Source organism: Quercus suber, unplaced genomic scaffold, assembly GCF_002906115.3.
Source record: "Quercus suber isolate HL8 unplaced genomic scaffold, Cork oak 2.0 scaffold_42, whole genome shotgun sequence".
Lineage (NCBI taxonomy): Eukaryota > Viridiplantae > Streptophyta > Magnoliopsida > Fagales > Fagaceae > Quercus > Quercus suber.
Window position 1 is genome coordinate 2,022,241 of NW_027069507.1, and position 18,295 is coordinate 2,040,535.

The 18,295-nt window shown below is 35.8% G+C and overlaps 1 protein-coding gene across 1 annotated transcript; it reads right to left on the reverse strand.

Moving 5' to 3' along the window:
• Positions 1 to 5,737: 5,737 nt before the first annotated feature.
• LOC112033046 (uncharacterized) lies at positions 5,738 to 6,379 on the reverse strand. The gene has a single exon (XM_024065823.1). The coding sequence runs from the start codon at positions 6,377 to 6,379 to the stop codon at positions 5,738 to 5,740; it is 642 nt and encodes a 213-aa protein (XP_023921591.1).
• Between the last annotated feature and the right edge of the window lie 11,916 nt (positions 6,380 to 18,295).

The following is an 18,295-nucleotide window of genomic DNA, read 5'->3' on the forward strand; positions in this document are numbered from 1 at the left end:
AGCGCCCAGTTTGCTTCGCAATTCATCGGGGGACATAGGTATAAGAAGTCTATAGCATGCTTGATAAGCATCAAGCAGCGGGAAGATGAGACGCTAAGGTCTTACATAGCACGCTTTAACAAAGAGGTGCTTTCAATCGATGAAGCTGACGACAAGATACTTGTAGCTGCTTTCACAAATGGGCTGCGGAAGGGTAAGTTGCTATTTTCACTTTACAAGAACGACTCAAAGACTATGTCGGACGTGCTTTACAGGGCAACAAAGTACATGAATGCTGAAGACGCACTTTTGACTTGAGAGAAGACAAAAACGCAGGAAGATACACGATAGGACAGAGGGCGGAAGATGGCAAGAACTGGAGATGTTGGACGGACAGAAGCTACACCACCCATGGAACACCAAGCACCTATGGAAGTACTACTAGTAAAAAGGATGGCATAAAGACTTCACACAAGATGAAGCCATTTGTCAGTCTCTAAGTTGAAGACTTCACACAAGATGAAGCCCTCAGTCTCTAAGCTGTAAGTTAAAGACTTCACACAAGATGAAGCAAGATGAAGCCGTCAGTCTCTAAGTTAAAGACTTCACGCAAGATGAAGCTGTCAGTCTCTAAGCTGAAGACTTCACACAAGATGAAGTATCTTACGACCTGATGGCATCTACACCCGGATGGAATGAAAAGCTGATGGGGAGAAAGCTGAAGATAGTAAGCTGAAGATAATAAGCTGAAGGCAGTAAGCTGAAGGTAGTAAGCTGAAGACAGTGAACTGAAGAGTAAGCTGAAGGCAGTAAGTTGAATATTAAGCTGAAGGCAGTAAGCTGAAGACAGTAAAGCTGAATTGTAAGCTGAAGGTAGTAAGTTGAAGAGTAAACTGAAGACAGTAAGCATAAGAAGAAGCTGAGGAGAACAAGCTGAATAGGGTAAGCAAACTTCCGTCGGGATCCATTAGTAAGTGACAATGTTAGGGAGTCCACGAAACTCACCGTATAGCCGACGAGTTGACCTTAGGCAATGAAGATGGGTAGACGACGCTAATAAAGCTGAAGGGAGTAGGCGAAGCTGATAACCCTAACGTGGTTTGTCTTGATCACCACGTATGAGTATATAAGGAAATGTCTTGTATCTCATACTTAGTGTTAGGACATATATGTTTTAACTTGTTTAAGAACATATGTCACTTAGTTATGTATATTGGCTAATCCTTTGACAAAACGCACTTTGCTTGTAATTGGGTAGTTCTAGGTGTTTTTAATACTTCAAGAAACAATGTTTCAAGGTCAAGTGTTGAAGTCATCAAGTCTGTCCAAGAGAAAGCAAGTTGAAGTGTAAAATTTATAAAGCTCGACACCTCTCGACAGCTACCTCGACACCTACTATCTGTCGAGATTTAAAAAGTCAGATTTCCAATCTGATTTTCTTGGGATCCGTGAATATGTTTTTGGGCCCTCTTTTCTTCTAACCCTAAACATATAAAAGGATTATTTTAAGAGCCGTTTTGGGTGACACAAGTTGCATTATCATTGAGCAATCTCTGTTTAAGCAATTGGTGATCAACAGACGAAGTTCTTGACCTAGTTCATCTTCCATCAAGAAGTTGCTGTGTATTTGCACCATAAGGTTTTGTAACCAAGCATCTTCCTACTATTCATCAGAAAGGATGATCTGAAGAACTTTGCAGCCAACCATTCTTCCTTAGTTGGTGTTCTGAAGTCGCGTACTTGGATTCGCGCATTGGTTAGTCACGTACTTGGGAGCCGTGCATCAAAGGTGGAGACTGTCACTACAGATCAAGTCCAATTGGGTATTGGGGTAAGGGTTCAACTGTAGGTTGGTAAGGTACTTAGGATTCCTTTACTTGTAACCGCTTGATTTGATAATAGTGGAGTTTCGGGAGTGGTGACCTGAAAATCACCCGGTGGGGTTTTTGCCATTAGGGTTTTCCCCATTCGTAAACAAATCACCGTGTTATTTATTTTCCGCTGCATATTTAGTTGATTGGTGATTTGTTTGTGCTTCCATAAAATTGCATGATTAATTGATTAATTAATTACTGGGCTAAATTAATTAATTAGGGTTAATCACAAGGGGTCATTCAGATTGTGACCTATCACTTAGTGTTAATCTCCTACAAGGAAAGGATTCTGCAATATACACTCATGAGGATTCTTATAAGGAAAATACTTCTAGCACAAGGAAAAGAGGTCAACCTTCTACTACTATAAAAGCCTCAATACCCTCACAAATCAAGGGACACATAATTAACCCTCTCTAGCACTCTAGAGTTGTGAACAAGAGAATTCTCTAACTTGACCTCGGAGGTATTTGCCGATACCACACCGGTACTCCTCTTAAGGTCTTCAGCTTTTGTGTTGTGCAGTTTCTCATCAGAGCACGTGAAGACCGATTTCAAAAACTCATGGTATAAAGCCACCACCGATTTTACAAACCAACAGTAAAACCACTAGAATCCATCCCATAAACCAACAGTAAAACCACTAGAATCCATCCCATTTTACCTGCAGATTTTACAAATCCACGACTTCCAGCCAAACACCTTTGACAACCCCACCTCAGCCATGATGACCATCGTAACCCAACACCAACACAAATCAAAACCAAGAACCATTTCCAATCTCAACCCATCACAACCTACACGGCCATCCTTGTGCTCCTCCACCATGACCCAAAGTCACCGCCGATTTGAATTGGGGAGAGAGAGAGAGAAAAAAAAAAAAAAAAAAAAAAAAAGGAAAATGGATAATACAAATAAACTATTATGCTTGATTTGATAATAGTGGAGTTTCGGGAGTGGTGACCTGAAAATCACCCGGTGGGGTTTTTGCCATTAGGGTTTTCCCCATTCGTAAACAAATCACCGTGTTATTTATTTTCCGCTGCATATTTAGTTGATTGGTGATTTGTTTGTGCTTCCATAAAATTGCATGATTAATTGATTAATTAATTACTGGGCTAAATTAATTAATTAGGGTTAATCACAAGGGGTCATTTAGATTGTGACCTATCATTTTTGAAGTGTAGGTGAATGAAAAATTTTGGGTTTTTCCACAAAGGATTTGGACTTTTAAGGAGGAATTTAGAGTGGTTGTTTGCACAACAGTCGTTGATAATCTGGAATCTCAAAGAGTCAAAGGGGTCTACTGTAAAAGGTGTTGTTTATGCAAAAGTCCTTTTGAAGACCATCTAAGGCTGGGTATTCGATGGATGAGATCAAATCCTATAAGAAGGTCTTTGCCTGTAAGAGGGGATCCAAGGACTTGGTGTTTGATGGTAAGTGTTGGGAAAATTCTGATAAGGATAGGCCTGCTTTTCATGGTGATCAAGAATATTTCTCTGTTTGCTGCTCTGAACATCTGATGATGGGCAACCAAAATTCTTTGGGTAATATTTTAGGATGGAGAATTGTGGCTGCTACCCCTGTGTCAAACAAAGTTATAACTGGGACAGGTCTGGAATAAGTATTAGGAAGGATATGTACTTGGGCTATGGGTGTGGGACTGGTTAGGGGGGCTATGATAGGCTGGGATGTATAGATGGTTTGGATTTCTGGGTCTGAATCCTTTTCATTGTCTAGATCTAAATCTTCTTCCGAAGTCAAATAGGCCATAACCGCCAAGACTTGAGGGGAATAATCATCATCCAGTGAAAAGAGTGATTCTACATCTGAGAAAGGAGTATCATCTGCATGAATATGTGCTTGCTCCAGGAGTTTTGCTGCTTTTTCCTTTCTTGGACAATTTTTTGCAAAGTGACCTGGTCTTCTGCATACAAAACAGACTTTTGATGTTTTCCCTTTGAACTGCTTTCTTCTAAGAAATTTCCATTTTTTTCTTACTGAATTTTTTTTTTCCTTTTGACTTGCATGATGTCTTTTCTTCCAAGAATATTTCTTGAAATGATCCCTTCTTTTTGTCGGACAAGCACAATTCTTCTCATAGCACTTAATCTGCAAATCTCTTCTTTTACAGTTGTCCTTGAGTTTGCTATGAATCTTGTCAATCTCTGAAAGAAACTTCCTCTGGTTACAAAGTTTTTCTAAAGCAATAAGCACATGCTGATAGATTTCTCCCAAGGTGGTTTGCTGAATGTTATTTTTTGGAGATTCATCATACAGAGAGTCTCGTCTCCCAATGGTTCTAGAAGGGAGTTGAGAAAGGTATGCTTGGAATTGACATCATCCATACCGTTAAAAGAGTAGTATCTCCTTGACATTCTATCAACACGTTTCTCCAAGTCTTTCCTTTCAAATGAACAACATTTCATCAATAGGAATTCTTCTCGTGCTACTTCCGTGTAATGAGTCACCGAGCCTAGAAATTCATTATGGACATTTGTGAAAAAGTCTTCCAGTGTGTTGCATTAAGCTGCCTGTCTTTGCTTGTATTCTCCTAGATTGATCCACCATTCTCTTAATCTTCCTGTAATCCTTGCAACAAATTTGGTAATAATCTGGGAAACAATGGCATTTGGAGCTTGGAGTTTAGCTATGCACCATGAGTACATGCTAAAGAATTCATCATGCCATCTGGAAGGAGGAATATTATCAAGAGTGAACAAGTGCTTTGAATATGTGGTTGGTGAGTAAGTCAACCTTGTTTGGTATTCTAGGATAAAGGGTGGTGGAGGAAAGATTGGTAGTGGTGGAGGAGGAGGGTTTTTAGGACGAAGAACATCATCTTCTTCTTCTACCTTTGGTTCAGTATTTGTCATAAATATTTCTTCTAGACAAAGATCAGACAAGTCCAATTCAGAATCCTCAATTACTGGGAGCACAAAAGGTTCTTTTGAATCCTCAAGGGTGAAGGTTCTAAGAAATGATGAAATTGGGTTTGGGGGGTCAGGGTCCATAGCCAACATGTTCATATATAGAGGTCTTGAAGAAGCACCTACAATTGGATCTGGGGATTGGTATAATGGTTCTTTGTCTTTTTTGATAGGAGAAGGTTCACTTTGTGGTCTAGCTTGGGGCTCTGGTTGAGGCGGAGCTGAATATGTTATAGCAGGTAAAATTTCACTTGGTTTAAAAGGGTTATGGTCATGATGTGTTATGGCTAATGGTTGAAGATTTTGATAGAGAGAAATTGGGGAAAATGGAGAAGTCAAAGGTATAGACAAGTCTTTATATAATGATTGTCGATGTTGAAAAGGCATATGAACATGTATCAGAGGAGTCTAAATTGATTCTTTTTGTGATCCTTCCATGGATTGTATTTGTAGCAACAACTGTTTCCTTTCTTTTTCTTTTTCTCCAATAAGAGGGAAAGAGACAGATAAATCTTTAACTGTAGAAGCAATGGTTGCAATTCCTATTCAATTGTTTTGATTTTCTTCTTCAAATCTTCAATAAGGTAGCTTGAGGATGAAACGGTATTAAGTAATTGCCTTAGCCATCTTTTGTTGATTGTCCAAGATCTTTGAAAGAACTTGGTTTTGTGCCACAACATTTTCTGCTTTCCAATTTAAAGCTGCTTCTGCTGAAGAAACCTGCTTCTTGGTTCCATCTGGATTAATTCCAACAGGATTTTTGATTTTCTAGACATATTTGGTATTGGTTTGGGGATGGTCAAAGCTTTTTAATGGAGGAAAATTCTGTGAATAGGAAGGTGAAGCTTGGTCAAACATGTAACATGGTAAGGTCTTTTGTATATGGGTTTGGTTAATAGGAAGGGGCTGACATTTTGATATTTGGGGAAGAACTTTCTGGTAGTATGGGATTAATCAAGGTTTCTGGTTTTGGTCATGGTTTTCTTTGCTTGGTGAAGAAGAGGGAGGGGTTTTCTTTCTGGTTTTAGGATAGAGAACATAGTAATCAAACTTTCTGGAGGGCTCTCCAAGAAGGTCAACTTCTAGATCTCCTGCTTCATATCTTTCTTTGAGTTTTTGTTGAGAAGATTTTTTCTTTCTTCTTGAATGATCTTCTTCAAAGGTTTCATCTTCTTGGCATTCAGCACAATCATAGATATCCCACCAGATGTGACCAGAAGGTGATTTACCTTCATAACAAGGCTTTCCATCTTCCCGAAATCCTATGATCTTAAGACCACCTTCACCAACATATGATACTAGTTGAAGCATAGCAATTTGAGTTGGAAAGACTATTACATCTTTTTTCTCTGGAGGGGCCGTTAAAAATCTTGTCTCCATTTCACCATTTGCTTTCCTGATAAAGAAAGGCTCATTTGACTGGATTGGCTTAGTTGCTTGATAAAACATCTCATATCTTGCAATCCAGGATTCTGGGAAAATAGAGGTCATTTGTTCCCTATTAAGTTGTCTCGGAACAAATGTACACATAGTGGTCACCTCTGGATCAACTTGAATCAGTAGAGCATCATTGGATTGAGCTAGATCTGGTACCATCGTATCAAAAGCATGATTCTGGAGTCTATAGGCAAGCTAGTAATGGAGTGTGGTTGCAAATGTGTCTTGCACCTGGGAGTCTCCTGTAATCTGAACTTGTACCTTAAGAGCATCATACAAGTGATGATCTCTAAGGGACATGTTGAAGTTAGGAAAAAGGGTTACAAAAACTGTTCTTGCATTTAGGGTGGTTTGAACAGTTCCTATAACTGCATTCTGGTATTCTAAGACTCTAGAGTCAAAAAGTGAAATTCTAGAAGCTATAGGGAGTCCCTTTCTTCCATGGAAAGTTAGTGCTAATCTTATTGCACCAAAATGAAGGTAGATGTACCCTTGTTTTTGCCATGGAATCACAAACTCTCTGGGAAGTAGGAATGGCAATGGGTCAGGTTCGGGCCGGGTTTTTTCATACTCGGACCCGACCTGTGGGGCAAGACCCGTGGCCTGGACCCGGCCTGTTTAGGGTTCCGGGTTTTTTTTTGGGGCTCAGACTAGCCACCAACTGGGCTCCGCGGGCCCCGTTTAGGAATTGGGCCCAATTCGTGGCCCAACCAAAAAAAAAATTTAAGCCCAGATTTTGCCTACATTAAGCCTGCATTAATAAATCACATAAACGTGTAAACTTTTCTATATGGCCAATCTGGATGTCTTCTCCTCAAAATCCTCATTATACAATAAATCATATACCAAAAAATGTCTAAGCAACCTAGCATTTTACTCAATAGAGCACTAACAGGTTTTGCTTTTCACAATAAATCATCTTTTGATATTGACATATTCTTGGTCTAAGAATATTCTTAAGACCATCTGAATTCTAAAAATAATTCCTTCAAAAATCCTAAAAAAGAGCAATTCAAGGTTCAAACAGTGACAACTAGAAAAAAACTAATCATAAATCAATAAATCACCTATTAATTATAAACCTATAAATCAATAAGCCATAACTAATATCATAATCATAATTCAATAAATCATAACTAAGATTTTAAATCAATAAATTACCTAGCTAAGATAACCATTTAATCATTAATCAACAAAATCATAACTAAAATCACCGCTAAACATAAAAATAAAATAAATCCAACAAGTCCAAGAAATAAGTATCAAAAGTCCAACGAGTCCAAGAAATTAAAAAGCTACAAAATATATCCCACAAGTTTAGAATAATTACAAACCAACAAATTAATCCAACAAGTCTAAGAAAATAAAAAAGCTACTAAATTAATACAAAATGTTTAATCTTCATCAATTGTGATACAACTCCCATCAATTGTGGCACAACTCCTATCATCTTCATTTGGCTCCGCATCATCAAGAATGGATTGAAATGTACTATCTTCAAATATAGTTGAAGAACCTACAACAAAAATGAATTAAAAATGGAATAAACTTCATCAAATTGTAACTAACAAATATAAAAACACAATTTTGATTTTATAAATAGAAATTAGACAATTGCTAACTGTTGATTTCACTCCATAACCAATTCTGAGCAAACATCATTGCCTCTATAGTTTTGGGATGTAGCCTACTACGGTGTGGACTTAAAAGTCTCCCACTAGTGCTAAAGGTAGCTTCTGAAGTAACAGTTGTGACGGGAATGGCTAAAATATCTCTTGCAATCCTTTGTAAAGTAGGATACTTTAGACCATTACTTTTCCACCATGCCAAAATATCAAAGTCTTCACTCCTTTTCAACACTCCCTCATCAATAAAATGATCAAATTCCATTCTACCACTCCTATGTTTCTTTGAACTACTTGAGCTATTGTTCACAAACCCATCAAACCTTGACATTGACCCAATCAACCTAAATTTTATTTGTGCCACTTGATTTGAAGTACTTGCAGGCATATGAGAACTTCCTTCATTACCTACAGGAGACTCATCTACATCTCCATACTCATCAAGCAAATCATAACAAAGATTCTTAATTTTTTTCAATCTCCAAATCATAATTATCACCATAAATGTTAGGATAATAAAACTCCTATAACTTCATCTTATATCTTGGATCTAAGATAGCAGCAACAGCCATAACAACACTAACATTAGCCTAATAAGAATTAAATTTAGCAAGCATGCTTTCTGCCATCGTACTTATCATCTCACTTGAAGACAAACTCCATTCATTCAATGCAATTTTCAACTCACACACCAAAGCAAAATACATATTAGTTGTGGGGTACTTACGACCAGAGAAAAACTCAGTCACACTATGAAATAACTCCAACCTCCCACAAATATCTTTGGCTACCTCCCAATCATGATCATATGGCAAACAAGTATAAGATGTTTCACGTTTAGCCAAACGCGAGAAAACATCTTTATAAATTAATGTAGTAGAAAGCATTAAGTAAGTTGAATTCTAACGAGTTTTAAAATCTAAGACTAACTCTTTGGTGCTTTAAACATGCAATTGACATGCATTTTCTTCAAATTTTTGCCTCATTTTTGGTGATTCAATCCAATAAATTACACTATCATGAATCCTTTCAATACCATCACCAATAAGAGACAACCCATCTTGAACAATCAAATTCAAAATATGTGCAGCACACCTCATATGCAACATAGACCCACCCAACATAAGAGAACTAGTATCAAGCTTATTCAAGAGAAGTCTTATCATGGCATCATTAGTAGTACAATTATCTACGGTTATTATGGACAACTTCCTATCAATATTCTATTCTAAAAAACAATCAACAAGGACTTCAGCAAGGACATCTTTTGTGTGTGGAGAAGGAACATAAACAAACCTAGAAAAATAATAGGAATAATTATAACATAACTAAATAAACATTCAATTTAACATAACTCAATAAACATAACTCAATAAACATTCTAAATATAAAGTCTTTAACATTCAATTTATAAATAAAAAAATTACCTTAAAACCCGGCTTTGCAACGTTCAAGTATGGTCAATAAAATGTGCGGTAATGACCATAAACCCTCTCTTTTTGTTACTTGAAGTCCACATGTCAGTTGTAATTGCCATCCTACTTCCATTCTTGTTCGTGATCTTCAAAGCTTTCTCCCTCTCATTATCATAGATTTTAAGAATGTCACTCTTCAAAGTATTTATTGTGACAAGTTTAAACATAGGTTGAAGATCAGTCACAAATTCTCTAAACCCAATGTGATCAACAATTGAAAGGGGATATTCATGTAAGATGACCATTCGAGCAAGCTTATTCCTCACTCTGGCTTGATCAAATTGGTAAGTATTTAAACTCGTAGTTCCATCCACCTTATTTTGTTGTTTAATTAAAACTTGTTATCGTATATCTTTATACTTCATCCGTGGATATCTTGCCAAATGACTACGCAAATGAGTTGTACCTTGGCTAGGATCACCCAAGTAAAGTTTGCCACAATGATGGCACTGAGCTTTAACTTTTCCTTCAACTTTCTTCCTTGTAAAATGAGTCCAAACATCTAAGGTATTCTTTCTTTTTTTACTTGTATCCAAGTCCTCATTTGTAGGCTCTTGCTCTCTCTCTTCCTCTGTCCTTGGACTCCCTTGACTCCCTTCTTGTTCCTCTACCTCTAAGTCCACCATCGGGAATTTCGGACTCCTAATTGATACAGAAGTTTGGGAGTTAGAATTAAAACAAATTATTACAAATTTATTATTACACATACTCATTAATTAATAGGCACAAATTCATAATTACACAAATTCACAAATTAAACATGATTAACAACAAATTCAAACACTTACTCGTTGTTTAATGGGCATAAAGGTGATGGTGATCCTGAGGGTGAGCTGACAGGCGACAATGACGAGGGTGATCATGAAAATGGCGAAGGAGACCGCATAGTTGGCAAGGGAGAGCCGCTTGGCGAGGAAGAGCTAGATTTGTTTGTGTTTGTGTCTTCCATCTCCGTTTTAGGCTCTGCATTCCCAACAAACACAAAAAACAATATTTCATTACCATTGTCATCACAACCCAAACAATATTTAACAAACCCAATAATAGTATGACGCCATAAACACCTTAACCCATAAACTAAACCCTCAACAACAACAAAGCAAGTAGCAAGGCATGAAAGCAAACTAAAGTGCCTAGTTTCTGGTGATATGAGCTTTCGTTGTGTTTACATTAGGCATGCTTGAATTTGTACACACAGATGACATGCTTGAATGTGTTTACATTAAGCACATGTACACATCATTTTGTTCATAAAAGCATACACAGATGACAGAACACAAGACACACATAAATACACATGTTCATGTTCTGACACACACACCCAATGCATCCAATCAAACACACCGCTATAATAGACCCCAAACCCACATCGGAAAATCCCCACAGAAACAACCAAACACCAAACACGCATGATGGAAATTACAATTATTTTTTATCCATCCAAAAATTTCCATCTTGCAAATCAATCAAAGCTTAAGCTTTTTAGACATTTGGTTTATCAAACACTTATACCAAATACTATGGCCATTGCTAGTAATATCATTATTCATCAAATTAGCAAAAATGCAAACACTTTCTGCAATCACTGAACTTGATCCAGGTTATATAATAGGTATGTGTTTACTTCTTTTACACCGTCTTCTATATGGGATTTTTTAATCATAGTTTGCTTCCTTTAATACCCGTGTGTGTGTGTGTTTTTACATAAATCAGTTATTGAAATCAAAATTTGGTAAACATGAAAACAAAGTAACAACTAACAAGTTTCAACACAAAAAAAAATATATATATATATAAGCTAAAGGGATGTATCGTATTTTTTGGTGTTTCTTCAATTTGGTAAACATGAAAACAAAGTAACAACTAACAAGTTTCAACACAAAAAAAAAAAAATATAAGCTAAAGGGATGTAGCATATTTTTTGGAGTTTCTTCTTGAACCCGAATTTTTTTTTCCTTCTATCCCATTTTTTCCAAAATTTTGGGGTCACCCTTTCGCTTGGAAACCTTAGGTAATGGCCTGATTGGCCTAGTGAAAAGGCTAGCCCTGTTTAGTGTTTACTCAACTCAAACGAAATATCAATGCCATAAATGCAGAGAGAGTTCTTATACTTGCCATTCAAAACAAACATAAATTTTTTTTATTAATTTCCACATGATCATGACCAAGTACATCCTCAAAATATAGGAGAAAATAACTACCTACTCAGAAGCAAATCAAGGTCATAATCATGCCCCAAAATGAGTTTACATTGGGTCGAAAAATTATCACTCATCAACTATCACATTTTTACAAACACAATCTCTCTGAAAGTTACAAAGCAAGCCCAATACTTATAAAATCAAAATGGTCCTGGATTACACCCAAAAAATCAAAAATAAAAAATAAAAAACCAACACAACCCCAACCCAACCCATTTACTATCTATAACTAACTAGTAACTAGTACTATAAAGCATACACATAACATAGCTCACACATCTCTCATTCTATCTGTCTCTGAAATCCGAGAAACCCAACACATCAATAAAGGTATCTTCTTAAGTAAATACCTGAAGAAAAGCTGATCCTCTCCGATTTGGCTGAAGCTGATCCTCTCCGATTTGGCTAAAGGCTGAAGCTAAATAACTGATCCTCTTTGATTTGGTCAAGCCTGAAGAAAAAACGCGACAGCTCGACAGGAAGAGTCAACGGCGTGTCTAAGTTTGGTCAAGCCTAAAGAAAAACGACGACAGCTCCGATTTGGTCAAGCCTGAAGAAAAACGGCGACAGCTCGAGGGTGGGGTTTGTGACGATGGTGGTGAGGCGGTGGATTTGTGGGTTGTGGTGTTGTGATTTGGTGGTTGGGTATCTCGCCGTCTGAGTTTTGGTGGTGTTCATGGTGGTAGTTTGAGATAGAGTAAGGGTGAGGGAGTGTGGGACTGTCGGATTGAGAGGGAGGGAGTAGGGAGGCTGTTGAGTGCAGAAGAAATGGGAATTAGGGTTAGATCATTTTAAGTATATATATATATATATTAGGGTATTTTAGTAATTTCAATGAACCAGGTTTTTATCGGGCCGGGTATCAGGTCGAGTCTCAAGTTTTTTTTATAAAACCCGGACTCGCTTTGGGTTTTTTTTTTTTTTAAAACCCATACCCGACCTTATTCCTAATCAGACCAGGTAAAACCCGGCCCATTAGGGTCGGGCCAAGCCGGGCAAAAATTGCCATCCCTACTGGGAAGGGCAACGATGATGAAATTTTCTCTTTCACTTGCTAGAATATTAAACTGATCAAACTTAGAAGCTTAGACATATTCTTTTATAGTAGAAGGACGAGAGGGGCCTAAAAAATTTTTTATGGATTATTTAAAAGAAGTTTGGGGTTTATCAAATACAGTATAGGGATTTACAATAGGGAAATTAGTGATAAGGATCTTACTATCTTCAGGTACATGAGAAATTTCGTACAATTAGTCTAATCTGTTTGCAGTAGATTTTCGAAGGGAAAGGTCAAAGGCAGGATTGGTGGTATCAGTGATTTTTGAGGATGCATTTGCCATAATAGTTTCTTTTGAAAAGAACTGTTTACCAAAGGCCTAACAGGACTACAACACCATCACAGGCTTAAACGTCCACCAGGTAACTATGAAAAACAAGGTTCTTTAAGGATTTTGAGAACAAACTCCTTAATATTCTACTTGATTATCAAATCCAGTGTTCTGATGTGACTAATACAGAGGATCCACGTATTGTGGCAACTATAAATCACAAAGCATACTAATGAGGGCAATAATCAAAGTATACTAATCAAAGGAGTGGGAAACAGATCATATGGCTCTGATACCAACTTTTGTAGATGACAACAAACACAGGGAGTGTAAGAAGATTATGGAGTAGGAGAATTATAGAAACTGGTGAATAATGTAGACTATTAAGAAAGTATAAAAAATAGCATGAACATAAAGAATAGAACACAGAACAAGATACAACAAACTAAGAGATATTATTAGATTCAACAGCTTTTTTACATAGACATATGAAACTCAGAAGGACTTATAATGGCTATGAGGGCTTCCTTCACTCTCTTTTGCCCTCTGAGACTTACAAGGACTCTATTTATAGAGCAAAGAGCTTAAAGATAATGTACAATATACATTCCAGAAGAAAGTAGGGGCCTAAGTCATGGATTTACAAGTGGCAAAAGATTGAACATAAAAAATAAAAATAATAAAGAGGAAAAAAATGAATTCATAAAAATATTTGGAAAAGGGAGGTCTATTGGGTAGTATTAAAAACTTTTTCATTATCAAAATCTAATTCTCGTTCTCTGGAAAATATATATATATATATATAGTCTGTGAACCAATATCTTCCATATAAAAACGCCAAGACATAATATATAAAAATAAATAGATAAATTGTATAAATCCATTTATTTTTTTTATAAACAACTAGGTTGTAATATCATAATAATGGTAAAAATTGAGTTATTCCAAATACTAGCTTATATCATTATTGCTGAGATAATGGTCTAATTCTTGTGTACGAACAAGATATCCAACAATAAGAAGTAAAATAATTTAATAGAGGACACACACACCCCCACAAACCCTCAAAACTCAAAAGCACTAAAAATTTAGATGTGGCAAAATTGGACCCAACTAGAACCCTAAATTTTTTACCTGGAATAAAACAGGTTGACATTTTACCAAACCCATTTTCCCCAGGTTGGGTCAGATTTGTTTGTTTTAGCTTTTCATTAGCACAATGCACAAATAGAAGGAATATAATTTTGCTAGGTCTAGTTAACTAGAAACCAATGCATAAAAGGACAGCCTCATTGACCATACTTATAGTTTTCATTCCATGGAAAAAATAAGAAAGAAAGAAAGAGAGAATGTGTTAACTAAGAAAGTATCATATTTCCTATTACAAAAATATGTCATCTTGTTTACATTACACAATCCTAAAAGCTCTACCAGGATCCAGATTATAAGATTTATTGACAAACTAAACATAAAGTAACTCATAATCAAGCCGTTGCATCTAATCAAGATATGAGCAATCATACAAAAAATGAATCTGGACCACTTTTCTTATTTCAATTGTATCAAGTATCAACACAACTGTAATTGTATAACTTCACTAAACAAGATTTTCATTTTTCACCCATGTTCTTTTATAAAATGCACTTATGTACAATTATCATAATGCCTCACACCCACTGTTAAAATAATGTTCACTCAAGCATAAGAATCTTTAGTTTGCGCGCCAACACTTCAAATCATTCAATTCATCGGTCACGAAAGAATAACAATACTTTTTTTTTTAATGGGTAAGTTATTTATGCACTTAATACTTTATTTTTATACCTAGTAATTTGTTGCAAAGCTTACCAAATTTTAAATGTAAAAAATATGGATCAATCCTATTTTGACTCAACCCAACTCATTTTTAACCTATTTAAAAAAACTTATTTTTTACCCAAATTCGATTAACCCGACCTGACGCGAACTTTTTCCCATGTCTAGGCAAGGAAACGAGTAGACATAGCAAAACGGGTCAAAATTTTCTGACCCGATCCGAAAAATACCTGACCCGAACTTGATTTTTTTGACCCAAAGCAAAAATGGGTTGACCCATGACCCGACCCGTGTTTTTAGCGGGTCAACTTGACCCGCGACCTAACCCAAACCCGCAACATTAAAAAAAAAAAAAAATTTTTGGGTAAAAAAAATTAATAAAATTAAGACAATATAGGTTTAATTGTTTGTTATGAGCTTTAAGGAAACAATTGAGACATTTACATAACTGCATGCAAATTAATTGAAAGATGAATGGTTGAGCATTCTGTAATGAGTAAATATTTTTAGATATCATGTACCAAAGTACATGTCAAGATAATTTGGTTACAGTACAGTTAAAAATATAGATTTAAAATTGTAGACATGTGTGAGAAACATTCACAAGTGTGAAAATAGTGAAGCTAAAATATCAAATTGACATAAATTATGAATGCTTAGACCTATTTTTTAACAATTTATGTCCAAAATAAACGGCTTTTCAAAATAAATTATGATATTTCCTAGAGTGTGTGTTGCTTAACAATGATATGATATTTATAAAAGAGAGAATGTATAAATAAGTAAACAATCAAATAGGGCTATAATCGGTCGGTTTGGTCGTTTTTTTTTTATCCGGCCAACCGAAACCGAAATTTTCAGTTTGTAAAAGTCTCAACCAAAACCAACCGAAATAGTCAAAAAACCGTCGGTTTCAGTTTGTTTTGGTTTCGATTGGTTTTTCGATCAGTTTCGGTTTTTGGACCTGGAGTTTGGGCCAGTTGTGCCTTTGGTTTTTTTCCAAAAATTTTCAGTTTGGACTAAAAAAAAAAAAAAAAATTGTATTATTCAGTATGTTGTTACTACAAAACAGAGATTCAGCCAAGCACATGGGTTATCATTTTTTCAAATCCCTAACTTTATTTGCAAATAAAACTGGAAAAAATAAACATCTTGATCTTGATTCACTATTTTCAAAGCCATAACTTTATTGATTCAAATTCAATATTAAACAAAACCCAAAACACAAAATAGAGAGAGGGTATCAAGATTTTCAAAAGAGACTCACTGTGAGTCTTGACTCTTGAGATGAGAAGCCGATGATCAAGCAAATTTGGAGCTCCTCTATGGCTTCGCGGAGATGGTCCTCGGCTTCCCAAAGGCAGTGCTCAGCGTCGACATTGTCTTGGAGTGGCGACGATGGTGGAGACCCTGCTGCTGATGCCATTTTCGTCGTATAGCCACAGTCACAGCGAGAAGAGAGGGTGGCATGGGAAGGGTGGTAAGTGGAAGCGGCAGAGGCAGATTGGCGTGAGAGGGAGTGTGGAGTGGAGGCCAGAGTGAGGCTGTTTGAAGTTTGAATGTGAGAGAGAGGAAAGTGTGAGAGTGAAATCTGAAAAATGTGGGGTTTAAAATGCTCTATTTACTTAGTTTACTTGGCCGCATCATTTGAATTTTGATATGAAATGATGAAGCCCACTGCCCAATTGTGAATCACTGAGTTGTATTAAAATGAAATGATGGTTGATAGAGGTCCACTGCCCAACACAAAGCTGCCAGCCAAAGCATTTTTTTTTTTTTAGAATAGCCAAAGCATATCTCACTGATCTCAGAAAGTCAGAGTCAATATTTACAAAATATTATATATTTAAGCACTACTTTGAGAATATAAAAACTCACCCAGAGGCTGTTTTACGTGGTGCAAAATCTCTCCTGCATGAATACCAAACGCTAATGGCCGACAAGAGGATATAATTTATTTGGTTTTGGCAGCCTTTTCCTGCCAGTGCTTTAGTATTATATATTATCTTGTCAGGCTTGGAGTATTATATTGGTTATCATGTCCTTGTTCTGAAGCCCAGTCAGTCGTAAGCCCGTATGGCTCAGGGCCTTTTTATACTTCTTTATAACTTTTGTACTTTTACTATCCTACCTTCTTCAGTCAAAAATATAAAATATAAAATATAAAATATAAAATAATAATATATAATAATATATTTTGATTCGGTTTAGTTGGTTCTGTGTATTAAAATTTGCAACCGAAAACCAAACCAAAATTTTCGGTTTTTTACCTAATAAAACCGAAACTGAACCGAACCGAAACCAAACTAGAATTTTAGTTCGGTTTCGGTCGATTTGAAGTGGTTTTTTCAGTTCTTCGGTTTTTTGCACGCCCCTACAATCAAACTTTAATGTATATCTCAAATTAAAATAGAGTGCCAACCATAATTGATAATAGATTATAAAATTAATTTTCAAGATTATAAATTTCTTATATGTTTTTATTCTTTGTCAAATGAATTAACCAATAAGTCATTTGCAATTTTGTTTTATATTTTGGGATGATGATATTGTGTAGAAATAAAACTTATGCATTTGTTTTATTTATCTTTGTATTATTTTTTTTTATAGATAACAATGTTAGGATTTGTATAATTTTAAAATTATTGAATAAATATTAATAAGTGTAGTTCATTCTTGATATAAGTGGTGAATTCAAAGTAATGCATTTTACATCAAGTAATTTGTTACATGACTTTTCAAATGGCAAATACATTATGTTTTCTTTATAAAAAAAATTCATGTAAAAAATACAGGTCAACCCGACCCGACTCAAAACCCAATTGACTCGAACCCCTTTTTAAACCGCTTAAAATAACCTATTGTTTACCTACAACCTATTTGACCCACAATTCAATTGACCCAAAACTCAATCCGACCCGCTCGTTTTGTCAAGTCTAGAAACGAGTCCCACCCCACCACTCAGCATCCAATTCCGCAATCCAGTAATATTATCAAATTGTCTTTTGGAAAAAAGCGCGTGAGAATAGTTGGAGATTTGTGCGCTTGCTTTCTTCCTCTCTTTTTCTCACTCTCTTCTTTGTCACATCACATCACATCACATCATTTTCTTTTTCTTTTTTTTTCTTTTCATTGACTCTCTTTTTTGAGTCCATCTCCTCTCCCTTTCTTTATTTTTCTCTCTTCCTATCTCATTTCTCATGTCACTGTCTAATGCCTTAAATAAAGGTTTAGAATTAGAAAAATGTTATATTATAATATTTTCGCAACCAAGCCTAGATTTGGAAGCTATTATTGGTTTTAATCTTGACTTATTATCTTTCTCCAAAAAAAAAAAAAAAATCTTGATGTTATAAAATGATGGAAATAAAACAAAGTAAAAGGAACAAGAAAATGGCGTGTTATAAAATGATGGAAATAAAACAAAGTAAAAGGAACAAGAAAATGATAAACTCTTGTATTCAAGTGGTCATCCACAATTCTTTTGATCTCTCTTAGATGTGTACAATAACAGTAAAGAAATCCCACATATATATAGGACCTTAGAATGCTTGTAGAGTTTATGGGATAAGATTGTAATGATGAGTACAATCATGGACATTCATTTCCCTTATAGGCTTTACACATTTCA

Excerpts from the sequence above, each read along its gene's own strand:
- LOC112033046 (XM_024065823.1), bottom strand. The coding sequence starts at position 6,379 with ATGGTACCAGATCTAGCTCAATCCAATGATGCTCTACTGATTCAAGTT.